Here is a 16016-nt window from a genome sequence, read left to right as displayed (position 1 = left end):
ATATATATATATATATATATATATATATATATATATGTATGTGTGTGTGTGTGTGTATGTATATATATATATATATATATATTTTTTTTTTTTTTTTTAAAGCAATCGGGGTTAAGTAACTTGCTCAAGGTTACACGGCCAGTTATTATTTCTGGGTGTGGTACTAAGTATCTGGGCCCGGATTTGATCCAGGTCATCCCAACACTGGAGCTGGTATTCTTACTTGCTGAGCCACCTGGCCACCCCTAAGCAATTGGGGTTAAGTAACTTGCTCAAGGTTACACGGCCAGGTGTTTCTGGGTGGGTGCCAAGTGTCTTGAGTCCAGATTCGATCCCCAGATCATCTCAACAGTGGAGCCAGTGCTCTTACTCGCTGTGCTACCTGGCTGCCCCCAGGGAATATATTTTTAAAACAATAGTCCACGTTGTCACTGTACTCATTCCTAATTATTTCTTTTATTAATTAGGCTTATTCAGAGTGTTACTAAATTTGTTACTCATTTTGGTATTTGGATATGCGTCCAGGACTTCTGACAGCATCTGACTAAAAGAACTTTGAAAAGTTTTTTTCTTAAAGAGTATTGCTTCAAGTATTTTTCATAAGTGCTTTTAATGTCTAATTGAAGTTCTTACTTCAGTTATTTTTGCTTAAGGTATTTATTTTGATATTCATCTTTCAAATATTTATTGAAATATCAAAAATTCATTTTTCAGTATATTTTTCTCAAGTCCAAAAATGCTCCATAATTTGGAGATTTTTAATTCAAGAAATTTTTAAATGGTACCTAAGCATGTTTATTCCACACCCTGATGGAAAAAATAACCTAAGACCCCCAAAATATTAAGTTTTGACTATGCATTATTTCTATAAAAAGACACTGTTTATAGGGAGGATATGATAGAGTTGGTAAGATAAAATAACATTTCTAGCTTTTATTGTTTGTCAGCAGCATTTATTAAATAACCCCTGTTTGAGGACAGTAGTAAATGCTGTGAGGGCAAGTTAAATGACATAAAAGCAACAGACCTTCAAATAAATTATAGGATATTTTGTCATAAACATATGAAAATACTAAACAGCATTATGAAAGGGAGTATGCAGTAAGGTAAAATGAAATGTAGTCTAGGTTTCTCAGACACCTAAAATTTGATTTTAAAACCTCTTGCTATTTATTACATTTTCTTTTTGAAGTTTTCAAAAGCCCTATGAAAGAAAGTTGCAGATTTTTCAAATGCAGTGTGGGCAGATTAGTATCTTCTGCTTTTTGAATTAAGTTTTGGAAGGATGACAATTTCTTGAACTTTGGGGAGGAAAAAAACCAAAGGCAGAGTCTGTTTCACATTGAAATGTCTGTTTTGAGAGTTATTTAAATTAGTTGTTGTATTGTGTTAACAAATGTAGCATCCTTATATTTTATTGTTGATAGTGTTTATGTTGGTGGTGATGAGGTTTGCTACTTTGCTAGCCTACCAAATTTTTTAGGGAATTCACTGTATCCTGTCACTTTTCAGTGATTCTCCTTTTTCTGCCATCGAATATGTAAAAGCCTGGTATGTTCTCTATTTGGAACTTTGGAATTCTGGGTATATTGTTAAATAAGGTCCTTTCTTACTACTTAGCTAAATTCATTTAATTCCTCCTTCACTGCCAGCTGAATTTCATTTAAAAATTCTGTACCATTTTAGAGGTTCAGATATTTTATGCCACAATCTATAAACCTTAAATTATCCTCAATGATATTGTTTAATTGTTAGTCATTGTTGCCTTGAGCCAAATATGGAATTTTTCAGGATAAATACCTCCACAGTGCTCATTTTCAAATTACTAGTTTGTTGAAGGTGCATTAATTATGTAGCTACTAAAGACATTAAAGATAAATTCAAGGTGTCAGGCTGTTAGTGGTATGTGTGTGTGTAAGGTTACTGGCTTAATAGGCTTGAAAATATGATTTTCCCTGACAAATTGTTTTGTTAAAGCCAACAACATGTTTAAAGCAGTATGAAAACTCTTAAGTAGACTTTGTGGCAGTAGCAAAATGTGACAGCTGACAACAAAGAAAGAAAAAAATAGAGAATCATGTGATTTGTGAACATTCATTGTGGGGTAGGACAACCCTAACTCAATCCAAGAACTCCTGGGGGCATCATTGAATTATAGAATAGTTGATAATTTTTAGTTAACTAGAAAGATTACATTATAGTAATTTCTAAGGCAGAGATATATGTAATGCATTGTAGTTCCATAAAATGTGTGTGTGTGTATTCATTCCTCTCTAAAAAAAAAGCCAGGGGAAAGAAAGAGTTTTGTCTAACTTGTAAAGAGCTTAAAAAGTTGCAGACATTTAAAACTATCTTGGATTTTGACATTGGTCAGATAATGTTATCTTTGAAGGGCTAGTATACCCAGAACTGGATTGCCTAATTACAGTATTATTTTAATTATGAAGTACAGCTAACATGCTTTTAAGGGTTTTTTTTTAAATTTATAGTTATGTAGATATTTCTGTAACATAATTTCTTTGCTCTTATTGACAGTGTTCTGCTTGGTCAGAATCGTGGTGGCATCGTCTTCAGCACGGATGATTATTTTCGGCATCGAAATGGGTATACATATAATGTTAGACAACTTGGCGATGCCCATGACTGGAACCAGAGCAGAGGTGTGATAACATTAGATGACATCTCTCAGGTTTTTTAATAAATAAAACAGGCCTCTGTGAACCTACTCAAATCAGCATCAAGATGCCAGCATATAGATTTTCAGAGTTGAAGGGAATCTCTAGTCATTTAGTCTAACTTAGGGATGGGGAACCTGCGGCCTCTAGGCCACATGTGGTCCTCTAGGTCCTCAAGTGCAACCCTTTGACTGAAACCAAACTTCAAAGAACAAATCCCCTTAATAACCCATTTCTGAACAGGAGTCCTTTCTGTAGCATTGACCAGAAATGGTCATCCAGCTTTTGCTTGAAATCATATTGTGAAGGGGAATTTACTGCCTCCTGAGGATCCCTTTCTTCTTTTAGATATCTTTGTTAGAAAATTTTTCCTTGTATCCAACTAAAAATCAGTCTTTCTGCAACTTCCACCCATTACTTCTGCCCTCTGGGCTCAAGCCAGACAAGCCTGAACCTTCTATGTGATAGTACTTCAGATGCTAGGAAATAGTTATTCTGTATAGTTTTCTGTCTCCTCCTGTGCGGCCCCCCCCCCCCCCCCCCATGCCTGTTCTCCAGAGTCTTTTATTCCTCAGACTAAGCAGCCTTATTTACATACTTGATCAGAGTGTTATATTTGAAGTCAGAATATTCAGGGTCCGGGAAATAAGATATATAGACAATGGGGTATAGAAATCCATCTTGTTCTAAAAGAAAATAAGGGGGATATAAGAGAGACCAGATTGGGGGAAGGGATATTCACTGTGCTTGCAATCTTGGGGTGGGGGATAGGGGAGAGATGGGGAGAAAATTTATAACTCAAAATCTTGTGGAAATGAATGCTGAAAACTAAAAATAAATGAATGAATGTTCAGGGCCCACCTAGGGCACTTTCTAGTTCCATGGCCCTAATGAAAACACTAAACCTCTTTCAGTTTTTGCTCCCTGTTCTGTAAAATGGGTATAATAATACCTGTAAAACTTTACTGTAGGCCAGGGGTGGGGAACCTGCTGCCTCAAGGCCACGTGTGACCAAGTGCAGCCCTTTCACTAAATCCAAACTTCACAGAATAAAACCCCTTATGATTTGTTCTGTGAAGTTTGGATTCAGTCAAAGGGCCACACTTGAGGACCTAGAAGGCCACATGTCACCTTGAGGCCACAGGTTCCCCACCTGTTATGAGGTCCAAATGAGATGATAGACAAAGTGAGTCTGGCACTTTTTGTGTTTTCTTCTGGCTGCTTTGTTTCCTTTCCTAAACACCTCTGCCTCCCCCACTACCTGTGTTTTCATGTTGGTCTTTGACTGCCAAAAGCCCAGTGCTGTAGTATCACATTTGGATCTGTCCTTCCTACTTCTGACTTATCTCTAAAACTACCCTTCCTTATCCCCTTCCCTTTAGAACTATTAGGAAGGCATTATGATCATCTGATTAACAGTGCACAGTAAGTTGATAGGAACAAAGGATTTAAAGATCATCTAAGGAGTGAATGATTCTTGAGTTTACAGTCTTAAGGACCTACTGTGTGCCAGGCACTATGCTAAATGATTGGGATACAAAAAAAGGAAAAAGATCTTGCCCTCAAGGAGTTCACAGTTTAATGGGGGAGACAACATGTAGATAACAGAACAAACTAGCTGTATACAGGGTACATAGACAATAACAGAGGGAAGGCACTAAAATTAAGAGGGATTGGGAAAGACTCCCAATAGAAGTTAGGAAGCCAGGAGGTAGAGATGAGGAGGGAGAGCATTACATGCATGGGCAAGGCAACCACCAGTGAAAATATCTAAAGTCATGAGTGGAGTTTTTTATTTGAGGAATGACAAGGCCAGTATCACTGGATCACAGAGTACATGGGGAGAAGGTAAGGAATGTGTACAGTAAAGGCGTGGAGGGAGAGGTGGCTAACTTATGAAGACCTTTGAATGCCAAACAAGATTTTAAGTTTGATCTTATATGTGATGGGGAGTAATTGAGTAGGGCAGTGATATAGGCTTAACTGTGCTTTAGAAAAATCAGTTGGGTGGCTGTGTTGAGGGTTGACTCAAATGGGGAGAAACTTGGCAGGCAGAACAACTATTAGGTTATTGCAGATGTGAGGTGATGAGGGAAACCAAAGTAGTGGCATCAGAAGAGAAAAGGGGCAGAGAGAGGTACTGCAGCCATTTATATTGTTCTGATCTCTAGATTGGGCCTTGAAGTTTTAAGCTACTATAGAAGTAACCTGATTCACAAATTCTAAGTGCAAAGCTGTAGCAAGCAAGCTAGTCAGAGTAAATTCAGTTCTGCCTGATTTACAAAGAAACATTCTCTTTTCAAGAAACTTTTAGTAAAATGATCACTTTTTACCATTTAATTTTGTTGTGCATATTTGCTTTGTGTTTCTGAAGTGTTTTTATTGAAATTTGCTTTTTCTTTCAGCAAAGAAAGCTATTGATCAGGGAAGATCTCCAGTTATAATAGATAACACTAATACCCAAGCTTGGGAAATGAAACCTTATGTGGAAATGGTAAATATGAGTCATAGAAAATTTTGATCTGATCATTGTTTTCTCTTTGTACTTTTATTCAAAAGTACTAAAAATTTGGAAGCTTTATCTTTATATACCTTCCTATTTCAGAAAAGGTTATTTTAAAATTGTATATGCTGACCCTCATGTAGGTGAAAGTATGCTTTACCAAAGTTTATGATGTCAGAATTAATTTAACAATTGAAATAAATTGTTAAACTAAAACAAAGAAAAAAATTCTAATGTATTAAGGGTAAAAAATGTGAAATTTATAGTGTTCAGTGCTACAACTTTTTCTTACTTTAGGAAATCTAACTTTGCTTTTTTTTAACCTGATTTTTTTGTAGGCTATAGGCAAAGGATACCGAGTGGAGTTCCATGAACCTGAAACATGGTGGAAATTTGATCCTGATGAATTAGAAAAGTAAGAAAATACTTTAATTTCTCATATGAGTATTTTTATACTGCTAAGTCGATCAGCAATAATATTTTATATTGAACTGTACAATTTAGAAAGAACTGTTACATATATTATCCCTTAATACTACCAACTAATTTCTGAAGTAGGCAGAACAGGAAGCATTGTAACAGGAAGTATTATATTTCAGATTTAATGATTTACCCAGAGTCACAAACTAATAAATGGGATTAGAATTAGGATCTTCAGATTTAGTTTAGATACCTATTATATCTTGCTGCCTCTCTTAAATTGCTTTATGCAGAATATTAATGATAGAGTTCTCTTAAGTGACAATTATATCATATTTGTCCTTTTAATTGAAATGGAACTTTGACTTTTTCTCATTACATTTTGATTTTATTTATACCCTTTTTTAAGCCACTCTTATTTTAATATATTCCTTCCCTTTCTCTACTGAGCAAGACATCTCATAAAGGTTAAAAAAAAAGGAAAAACAGCAAAGCAAACCAACAGCCCTGTCTGTCCTCCCCTTCTTCCCCTATTCCAGTTTGTGTATCCAAGGAACATTTATTTTTAAACATTAAAATATAGTTTTTAAAGGATCGTGTCATTGATTGCATTAACTATCTTTTATTGACTTTAGTTTCTTTAATTTCGTGCTTATCTCATGTGAATTCTAAGATATTGGAGATAATCAGTACCTTTATTGTTCTCTCTGAGCACAGTAGCCTCACTACACCAGTTCTGCATTTTACTTCTACTCTACTGTCACCTCTGTTCCAGTATCCTTCTTGACTTCCCTTTATACTTCCTTCTTTAGACCTGTTTCTTTCAACTTCATACATTTTCAGAGAATCAGTCTTCCTTTTTCTTTTTGGTCTTCTCATTGCCTCTTGTACAAAGCGTCTGTAGAGATTAAAGGAATTCTTTATGTTTTTTTCCTAACATATTGTGACAAGGAAAAATGAAATAAAAGTTAAGGAAGTTTGAATATAAGAATTAAGCATAGAATATACTTCCAGGTACTTTTTGACATGTCATGTAAGTCATCATACAAAAGAGAGTGAAGAGTAAAGGAAAGGATACAAACTTCTACCAATGTTTGAAGAATAATTTTATTTTCATTCTTTGGTAAATCCAGTCTGGCTTTCAATCCCACAAGACTTTCTCATCCTTTGTAATTCTTTTCCTTGTTTTCTTACAAATCTTTCCTAGAAGTCCTAATGCATCAGAACCTTTGGTTCTTGAAGATACCACTTCATCACTTGGGTTGTCCATCATTCATATTTTATTTTTTGTTATGTGACTGGTTTTATCTTCTTTTTTTGGTCGAACAGATTTTTGACAGATTTTCTTCCACAAATATGTCTTTTGCTTTTTGGGTTACTTATGATTTAGATTATTCTCAGATCTTGATGCTATATGATTCACAGTCATAGTACACTATTAGAAAAATATTGGCATTAAAGAGGTGAACTTTTATAGCAACATATTTATGTACTATAATTTGGGATCATTAAAAGGAGTTTGCAGTATCATGTGATTAGCAAGATGGAGGAATGGTTTTCTGCAAGTCTCTGCAATGCGAAAACCTCAGAAATAGAAATTATCTGCCAGTTATAATGTCAGTAATCAATCAGCAATCCTTTATTGTGCATCTATTATGTGCTTGTTGATGGAAATGCAAAGACCAAAGATGACATTACTCTTTTTCTCAAAGAGCTTATGTTTTATTTAGGGGAAGAAGAGAAGGAGAAGTAAATATGTACAGAATAAGCACAAAATAAATAAAAAATACATACTGAATAACTCTAAAGTTAGGGAGTGCAGTAGCAGTTTGAAAAATCAGGAAAACCTTCATGTGAAGGCAGTACTTGAGCTCCATCCACAGGCAGAACCAAGGAGAGGACATTGTAGGCATGTGGGAGAGCCAGGGCAGATGTGAGACAGTTTGACTAGGCTATAGAGGGAAAGGAGAGTAATGTAAGCTTAAACTGCAGAGCTAGATGGGGGCACTGTTGTGAAGAACATTTAAAGCTAAACATAGGAGTTTATATTTTATCTTAGAGGCCATAGGGAACCAGTGGAGTTAAGTGGAAAAATAAAATGGTCAGGTGTGTGTTTAAGCAATATTATTTTGTCATCTGTGTGGAGGATAGATTGGAGAGGAGAGAAATTTAAGTCAAGAAGACCAGTTAGGAAGCTGCTGAAATAGTCCAAGTGATATCTATATGAGGAAAGAGAAGAGTATCAGATTTCAAGCGGTATTGTCCTGGTAGAAATGGCAAAATTTGTCAGCTGATTGGATGTACAGAGTGAGGGGCCTGCAGAGAGCGGAGGCTAATGATGAAGTTACAAACCTGCAAGACTGGGGGAAAAAAAGGTATTGCCTTTGAAAGAAATATAGAAATTTTGTAGAGGGGTAATAGAAGGAGGAAGATGATGAAGGCAGAGTGGTATAGTGGAAAGTGTGCTAGACTTAGAGTTTCTCATTACATGTATGACCTTGAGAAAATTACTTAACCTCTTCTGACTTTAGTTACTCATCTCTGAATTGAAGGGTTAGAATAAATGTCCTACAAGGTCCTTTCCAGCTCTAAATCTGTGATTTTTTTTTTTTTTACATTTGAAAAAATGTGTAATTTTATTTAATCAGTTTTCATTCTAGATCCTTGAGGGATAGAGTATCCAATGGCTTTGGCAGGAAAATTGCTCCTGAACTTGGCTCGAACCATTCCACTATTACCATGGGCCTGAGTAATTTTCCCCAGATAACTCTTGTTCTGTTTGGTTTCTTACCAGGAGTTACTGTGTTGTTTTTTGGCTTTGTGTACATAAGGACATCTCTTTCCCAAATAGAATTCAGTTTCATCCCATGCATAGATGCCTTCAATTTTCAGAAGAGCCATATGTTCCCTCTGGTTTCATAGGCCTCTCTTGTAGCCAGCAAAAATGGCCTTGGACCACACAATCTTCCAGATATTTTGCTGTTCTAGAAGTCCTGTTTCCAGCAGGTCTCCACAGGTCCAAGATGGAAGAATAAGAATCTGTGATTCTTTGATACTGATTGTGTTGGACGTGTTGAGTTTCACATGTCTCTGGGACATCAGGCTGAAATGCCCAAAAGGTTGTTAGTGGTTTAAGGAAGAGGCAGAAGGTGGATATATAGACTTGGGAGTTGTCCTGTATAAGAAGACAGTTAAACCCATTGGAGTTGATGAGGTCATTAAGAGAGGTGGGGGTAAAGGGTTATTTATTCATAGAAAGTCTGAATTGCTTAGCCTTGTTATCTGTGGAGGGGGAGGGAGGAATGGACAACAAAAGAGAGGCATCTGAGTTATTGATGCAGAAAACCACAGAACTCATATATGAGCTGAATATTTGACTTGCAAACTCTAACCAGGAGAAATATAAGAAGGATATATATGTATAATTGTCAAGAGTAGATCATAGTATCAAAGATGTAAAGGGGACCTCAAAGGCCACTCAGACATCTTCATATTACACATGAGGAAACAGACCAAAGTACATTACATTACTTGCTCAAGGTCACACAGGTAGTTAAGCAGAAACAAATAACAAAATCAGTATTGTCTTGTTTATAGGTTGTTGGGGTTTTTTAAAAAGAGATTCAACTGAAGGATTATCGGGTTAAAAAGAACCCAAGAAATTAGATATTTAAAGGGAACTTAAAAAATCGGGAAGTGAAGAGCCGAGTTATAGTAACATTCCAAGAATTAAAACCTCAGTGATGCCCCATAAGTGAGTCAGATTCTACTTGTGGTAGTGGTAATAGTGGGAAGTTATATAAAGGGGCAGAGGGGGAATAAAAAAGGGGAACTGAAGATACACTCCTACCAAATCCATAAGTGAATAAAGGATAATTATTTAGACTTTCAACAATAAGAGTGAGGTACTGTATGGGAAAAAGATAAAGACAAGGGAAGGAAGTGGGATGGGGGGAGAGTAAAAAGGGAGAGTCTCACCCCAAAAAGGAAAAGGATTAGGTGGCACTAAAGAACATGCACATTGGGAGCAGGGAAGTATATGTCTGTGGTAAGAGACAGGGCTTTGTAATGGGTTTTATCTACAGATACTTGCATATGAGGAGATCACCTTTTCCGAGAAGGCTGTATCTCCTAAGGATTGCATCTCATCCCAGTATAGAGAGATTCCATTCACCTCAAGGGAAGTTAGCATCCAGACTGGGGTGAGGAGATAGAATAGAGATAGGACAACTTGGCCTTATTAGTACTGAGTGATCCTGGTAAAGACAGGGAGCATGAATGGATTTCAGACCAAGGATGTGGATAGTTCCAGTCATATGACACTGCCCTCATTTGACACTGCTCCCATAATTAATATTTCTAAGAATGAGGCATAACAGAAAATTGGGAGGATAATGTAAGAATAGTGAATGCCTTAACTTAGAGATGGGGAAGATGAGAAATACCAGATTTTTGTCTCCCCCATCCTTAAAAAACCTTCCCTGCTCCTATCATTCCCTTAAGCTATCAAACTATCCTGTAGCTTTTCTTGCTTTTTTTCTCCTCTTGCTCATTTTTTAGTTCTTTGAAGTCTGACTTGTGACCTTATTGAACTGAAACTGCTCTCTCCAAAATTACTAATGGTCTTTAGTTGCTAAATTTGTTGTCCCTTTCCCAGTAATCCTTATCCTTAGAATTCCTTATTTCTATCAAATTTCAACTCACCTGTCACCTCCTGAATGAAGTTTCCTGATTCCCCCATCTGCCTTCCCCTCAGAAAATACCCAGACTCTCTTCACTTTCAATTCAGAGCCTTTTCACTGACACACTGGCTCTACCCTGTGCCTGGAATGCTATTTCCTCATCTCTACCTCCTAGATTCTCTGGCTTCTTTCAAGACTTGGTTCAAAACTCACTTTCCACATTCTTCATCCTTATCTCCCAATAAGCGTCATCTCTCTGAGATTCCTTCTCATTTACTATCTATATATTCCATATCCACAGTAGCGTATTGTCTCCCTCATTAGTACGTAATCTCCATGAGGGAAGACACTGTTTTTGCGTTTCTTTGTGTCCTAGTGTCTAGCACAGTGCCTGACACTTAATAAATGCTTATGAATGAAGGTGGTGGTAGTGGCAGCGGTGATGATGGCAATGATAATGGAGAAAATGGTGTTACCTGTTGAGTTTATAGTCTTTCTGGGGAGACAGTGTGTACAAATAGAGTTATATATAAAAGACACAAGACATCTTTTTGTTTTTACTTGGTGTACAGTAGGGCCTCTGTATCATGGGCAGATGTCCTAAATGAATCCCTGCTTTATAGTACATTTGTTGTATTAACTCAGGGGATTGTTAAAGTGATTTCTGTAGTTAGACATGAAGAGAAGCTTCAAGGCTATATTTTGCTCTTCTGAGACTTTTCTAAAAATCAGTAAATAATACTGCTTTGAAACTGAGTGACCATCTGGTAAATTACATCATCTTTCCCCCCTGATCTTCTTATCTGTAAATAAATTATCTCTAATATACCTTCTGATTCTGAATCCTTTTATTCTAAATAAGTACCAGAGGGATCTTAGATTTTCACACTTTTCCTTCAGGTGAGTGTGAAGATGTGGTTTGTTGTAAAAAAAAATTAGCACAATTTGCTTGTTTTTTCAAGTGTCAATTGAGGATGTTGATTCATGGAGAGAAGAGTTTAATATGAATTTTTTTAGAAGTGAGAAAGGGGTCAGTAGTTGTTGATATCTACTTGTTTGTTTTTTATTAATAGTGCTCTCTGTGATCACTTGAAATCTTCCTTTCCTTGAGATATTCTAAGAATTGATCCTTGAGTGCTTGTCTGCTCTAGCATGGACTTCTTTCTGTATTTACTCATTCTAGCCTTTCCTGATTTCATCTTCTTAAATACAACTAAGAGATGGCTTCTGCTCAGAGCTGGTAAAGTCTTAAGTATGGTAGTATAACTGTCTTTCAAAATAGGTCTAAGTAAAAACATCAGCAGATCTGTTCCATCTTTTCTATTTGTTATCATTCTTTGAGATTCAAAAAATATTTAGGAGATAATCTGTTTTAGCTGGATTTCCTCCCATATTTTCTTCAGACTAATTTTTCCTCAACTGTTTGTTTTTTAAAATATTGAATTATTAAAGTGACCATTAGCATTCCAATAAATTTATTTTTCTAATATAATAATTAATGATATATAATAATTAATAATTCAACACTTTTAAAATATTAGAGCCATATTACATTCTTCTGATATTATTAGGACAGTTTGCCTTCCTGTTAGGCATGAGAAAATAAAATGATGGTCCTAACCATGTAGTGATTAAGTGATTATATAAAGCTACAGAATTTCTGGTTTCTAATCTTTGAATGAATCTTTTAAAATAATTCAGTCTTAAAGAGAAGTTTTTAGTTTGTTTAACTTAAATACAATGAGGGGAAAACTATTGATTTTGCTTTTAAAATAAAAATTTTCAGATTACTAAATTGTCAGCAAAACAATTTAATATACAGTTTATTTACAAAGGACTGTTATAGGTTTAGAGTTAAAATAGTAAGATTTTTGTTCCTATCCAGTGGATGAAAGATTTTAATTAATGTTTCAAATCATGTGATTCCTAATAATGTTCAGTTTTTAAATTGGCATTTCATAAACTGCAGATAGATTTCAATGATAATTAAATTTTTCCTGTGAATTGCTGTACGGTTTTAACTATTATTGCATCTAAAGTGTATGTAGATGAGCTGTCTTATTTAATGTCAGTTTTTAAAATACAAAAACCTAACACCTGGTATTCTGCTAGTCTTTAATATGTAAACATAAACTGTATTTTTAAAAATTACAAACATTTTTCTTTTTTATAGGAGGAATAAACATGGGGTGTCTCGTGAAAAGATTGCACAGATGTTGGATCATTATGAGTATAAAATGTCCATCTCTATTGTAATGAATTCAGTGGAACCACCACATAGAAGGTCTGAGAGACTTCGAAGACAGAGGTGGGGAGGCTGTGTAGACTCATGGAATCACTTTGATGTTGCAAAATAACTAATAATCAGTCTGCTTTCAACTAAAATGAGCTTGTGACTTCCCCTTAAAAAACAAGCATTGAAACTTGCTGGAGGTTTTTAAATAGGTTCAAGTCTAATAAAAAAGAACCATCATTACCTCACAGAGTTTGTTCCCAGAAAACTGTTTAAATTTTAAAATGTAAATAAAAAGTAGTGTATAAATTGTACATTATTTTTAATAATTTTTATTGTACTAATTTTGGTTTTAGCAAAACATCTGAATAGTGTGGTGTGAAACAGAATTCTTTACTTCAGTTGAATCTTAAAATAATTTTGATGTCCAAAGTAGAAACCATTGAGCAGTTTTTAATAAGGTTATTGTAAAAATTGGTTATAGATAAAATTTTGACTATCCTTCCCCACAAACAACTTGGCATATGCAAAACATAGCTAACTTGTTACAGTGTATTATAATATTTTATATGGTACTCATTTCTTTATATGGGTAAAATATTGTTTCTACAAATATATACACTTAAACATTTCTAAACTCCAACCAATAGATTTTAATTTTAAAAATAAATGAATAGTCCCTTAGAATTGATTATAATAAAATTTTGCAGTAGGGTATTTTGCTTTTGCCACTTTTTTTCTTAATACAGAGCACCTTATATTTCCTGAGCAACAGTTTTTATGTCGAATTAGAATTCAATCAATTAAAATTGTAAAATAACACTCTAAGTTAATATAATCCATCCCTTTTTAGGCAAAGTCAAATAATCATTTACAGAGCTAGAATGAATTAACAGATAAGTGAAAAGGCATTTATAAAGTGTTTCCTATGTACCGTATACTGTGCTAAGCTTAGGATGTGAATAAATTCAGACTAAGCATTGAGGCTCTTTATAATCTGACAACACTATGTTTCCATCCCTATTTACTGCCCCTTTATACACACTATAGGGATCATTTAGTACAGCTTTTAAATTTCATTCTTGAGAAAACTGAGCCCCAGGGAAGTGAACAGTTTTGTCCACATAGCACAAAGCTTCAAACGAGAGAAGATTCAAACCCAGCTTTTGGTCTCTTGGTTCCAGTTGCCCTTGCTACTTATTCTGTACAATTGCCCTGGATCTTTTCTATTCTTAAAGGTCTCCAGAAAACTCCTTCATTATTATTCCCTTCCAATGTGTAACAGTTTAACTAGCTGGAAAACTTTTCGAAAGAAGCGTGTGATTTACTGGTGTTCAAGGTGTGCATCCATGCAATTACTAACCTTCTTTGCCAAAGCAGATGGCTTATGAGTTGCTGTGGTCAGAACTATTTATTACGTAGTGACCAACTTCATGGTAAGAAGCCCTTTCCAACTTAGCTAGCTTCATCCTTGATCAGTAGTGCAAATAAACTGTTGCAGGGTACTAGAAAGGACCCATCAGAGCTTGTGTTCCTCTTGCATAATAGTCATTAAGTGCCCAGGATCACCCAATGAAACAGTAGGGCTTTATAGAGGACTTGATGTACATTTATAATTCCCCTTCATATGTTATAAGTATGTCATATTATATAACATCCATTACCAATTAATAACTGACTATATCCGTAAAGCCTTTTTTCTAAATCCAACACTGTCAATTTTTGCATCTTTTTTTCCTGCTGCTTCTCAGTATTTTGCTGTTCTCTTAAACTTACCTCTCAATTCATTCCTCTTTCTCTTCATCACTCTTGCATTGTAGAATTTAAAACTAAGTGCAATATTCAAGCAGGCTCTAGGGGAGTTACCTCAGGGTTTACACATCTGTACAGCTCAGTGCCATGTTTAGTTTTGAATGAGTGTTACCTCACTCTTGTTCTTGTTGAGCACGTATCTGTGTATCTGCATATATAAAAATACAGGCATATGCTAACTCATGTTCCCTATTTTCTTTTTTCTCTGAAGAGTACTTATAATCTTATTCCCAAACTACCATATTTCTGAAGTATACTGTCACATACTGGAATCAATAAAAGTGAGTTTGAGTTTCTGCAGGGAATAAAACATCATCATCATCATCATTATTATTATTATTATTATTTTGCTCCTTTCCCTTTCAGAGTTTCTCTTAGGAAATGGAATATAGTAATCCACACTTACTTTTAGGAGCAAGAGGCAAGTAACAGGAAAACAAGGTCATAGGGTATGTCTTGTGATTACTATTGATTCAGCCCACTTTCCTATAATCTGTATCCCTAATCTTCCAGTCTTTATATCTGTGATACTCCAAAATGATTGTTCAGAAATTCTGAAGCATCAAATAAAGATTTAATTACCTTAATTAGACCATATATAGTAAGACCTAAAAGGGAATATTTTTTAAAGAAAATTTTTAGTAACAAGGGTTGAAGTACGTTTTTGGTAAAAACAAAAAAATTATTCTGATTAATCATGGCTTTCCTTCTAACTTTCTGAATAGTAACATTAGAAAAGGATAAATAAGTGATCCCTTTTCCTTAGGTTTCCAAATTAAAATTTTACTTCACCTAACAATGAAATAGTTACATTATAAATAAGAAATTTTTTAGGTTGTATTAATGGGATCTTTGTGGTCATTCCCCTCCTCTTCCTCACCCCCCCATCAGCAGAAGTTAATTATATTTATTTTTAATTAAACAATATTGTATATTATCTCCCAGCACTCCCTGCCTGAACTGAGTCTAAAATTTATGACAGACATCCTACTTAGATCATTTATATTGGTGAAGTGCTGCTATAAAGTTTATTCACAGTTCTTGGCTACATTTTTCATAGGTTTTACATAAATATTTGTGCCTCCAGAATAAACTAACTTGCAAATTTTTTATGTGCCATAAATCCTGTTGGTATTTTTTTAAAAAAGCAAAAAAACAAAATCACTTGCATGATCTCTCAAGTTGAACTTGGTTATATTTGTCTTTTACCTTTGTTTTGAATTAATAGTCTTTATTCCTTGTGCTATGCCTGCTTAACCGGAATATTAGTTGTGTTTATAAACTCTCTCTTAAAAATATTGTTTGGAAAAGACTGGGTTGTATTTTTTGTGGGCTGTTGGAGTTCAAATATTTGGAAGCAGCTGCTGCTTAGTATGTTTTCCAGTTAATGTAATCTGTTTGTGATTTTCCATTTTCTACATAGGGTTAAGCTTCTGAGAGGTCATGACTGGTTGGGGAACTATTGTTTGTTATTAGAGAAATGGTTGATATTTTTTCTGATACTAGATCTGAAAATATTTATGGAGTCAGTGATGGTATACAATTAGTGGAAAATGTTGAAGAAAAGCAGTTTTTTAATGGTTATTGCCAAAGTATCCAAGTTATTAGCACCTTGAGTGATTGGTTGCTAACTGCTGTTGTATCTTTATCTAAAAGTGTGGTTGAATTTAAATACTCAAATAACTCAAGTA

General features: G+C 34.9%; 2 protein-coding genes across 2 annotated transcripts in view; both read left to right on the top strand.

The window, feature by feature from the left end:
- Positions 1–16016, top strand: part of LOC138155237 (uncharacterized) — a 75530-nt gene that overhangs the window by 10341 nt on the left and 49173 nt on the right. The window contains exons 3-6 of the mRNA XM_069080341.1: positions 2536–2660; positions 5081–5169; positions 5517–5593; positions 12454–12588. Of these exons, the coding sequence (XP_068936442.1) occupies positions 2536–2660; positions 5081–5169; positions 5517–5593; positions 12454–12588 (426 nt within the window). The remainder of the gene's footprint in view (positions 1–2535; positions 2661–5080; positions 5170–5516; positions 5594–12453; positions 12589–16016) is intronic.
- N4BP2L1 (NEDD4 binding protein 2 like 1) overlaps positions 3757–16016 on the top strand; it is a 120310-nt gene continuing 108050 nt past the window's right edge. Inside the window, exon 1 of the mRNA XM_069080337.1 lies at positions 3757–4523. Within this exon, the coding sequence (XP_068936438.1) occupies positions 4479–4523 (45 nt within the window). The 5' untranslated portion in view covers positions 3757–4478. The remainder of the gene's footprint in view (positions 4524–16016) is intronic.

The sequence above is a fragment of the Petaurus breviceps genome, unplaced genomic scaffold, assembly GCF_028583685.1.
Source record: "Petaurus breviceps papuanus isolate PSGF00001 unplaced genomic scaffold, PetGlider_PUasm1.0 91133, whole genome shotgun sequence".
Lineage (NCBI taxonomy): Eukaryota > Metazoa > Chordata > Mammalia > Diprotodontia > Petauridae > Petaurus > Petaurus breviceps.
This window is presented reverse-complemented; position numbering and strand designations above follow the sequence as displayed.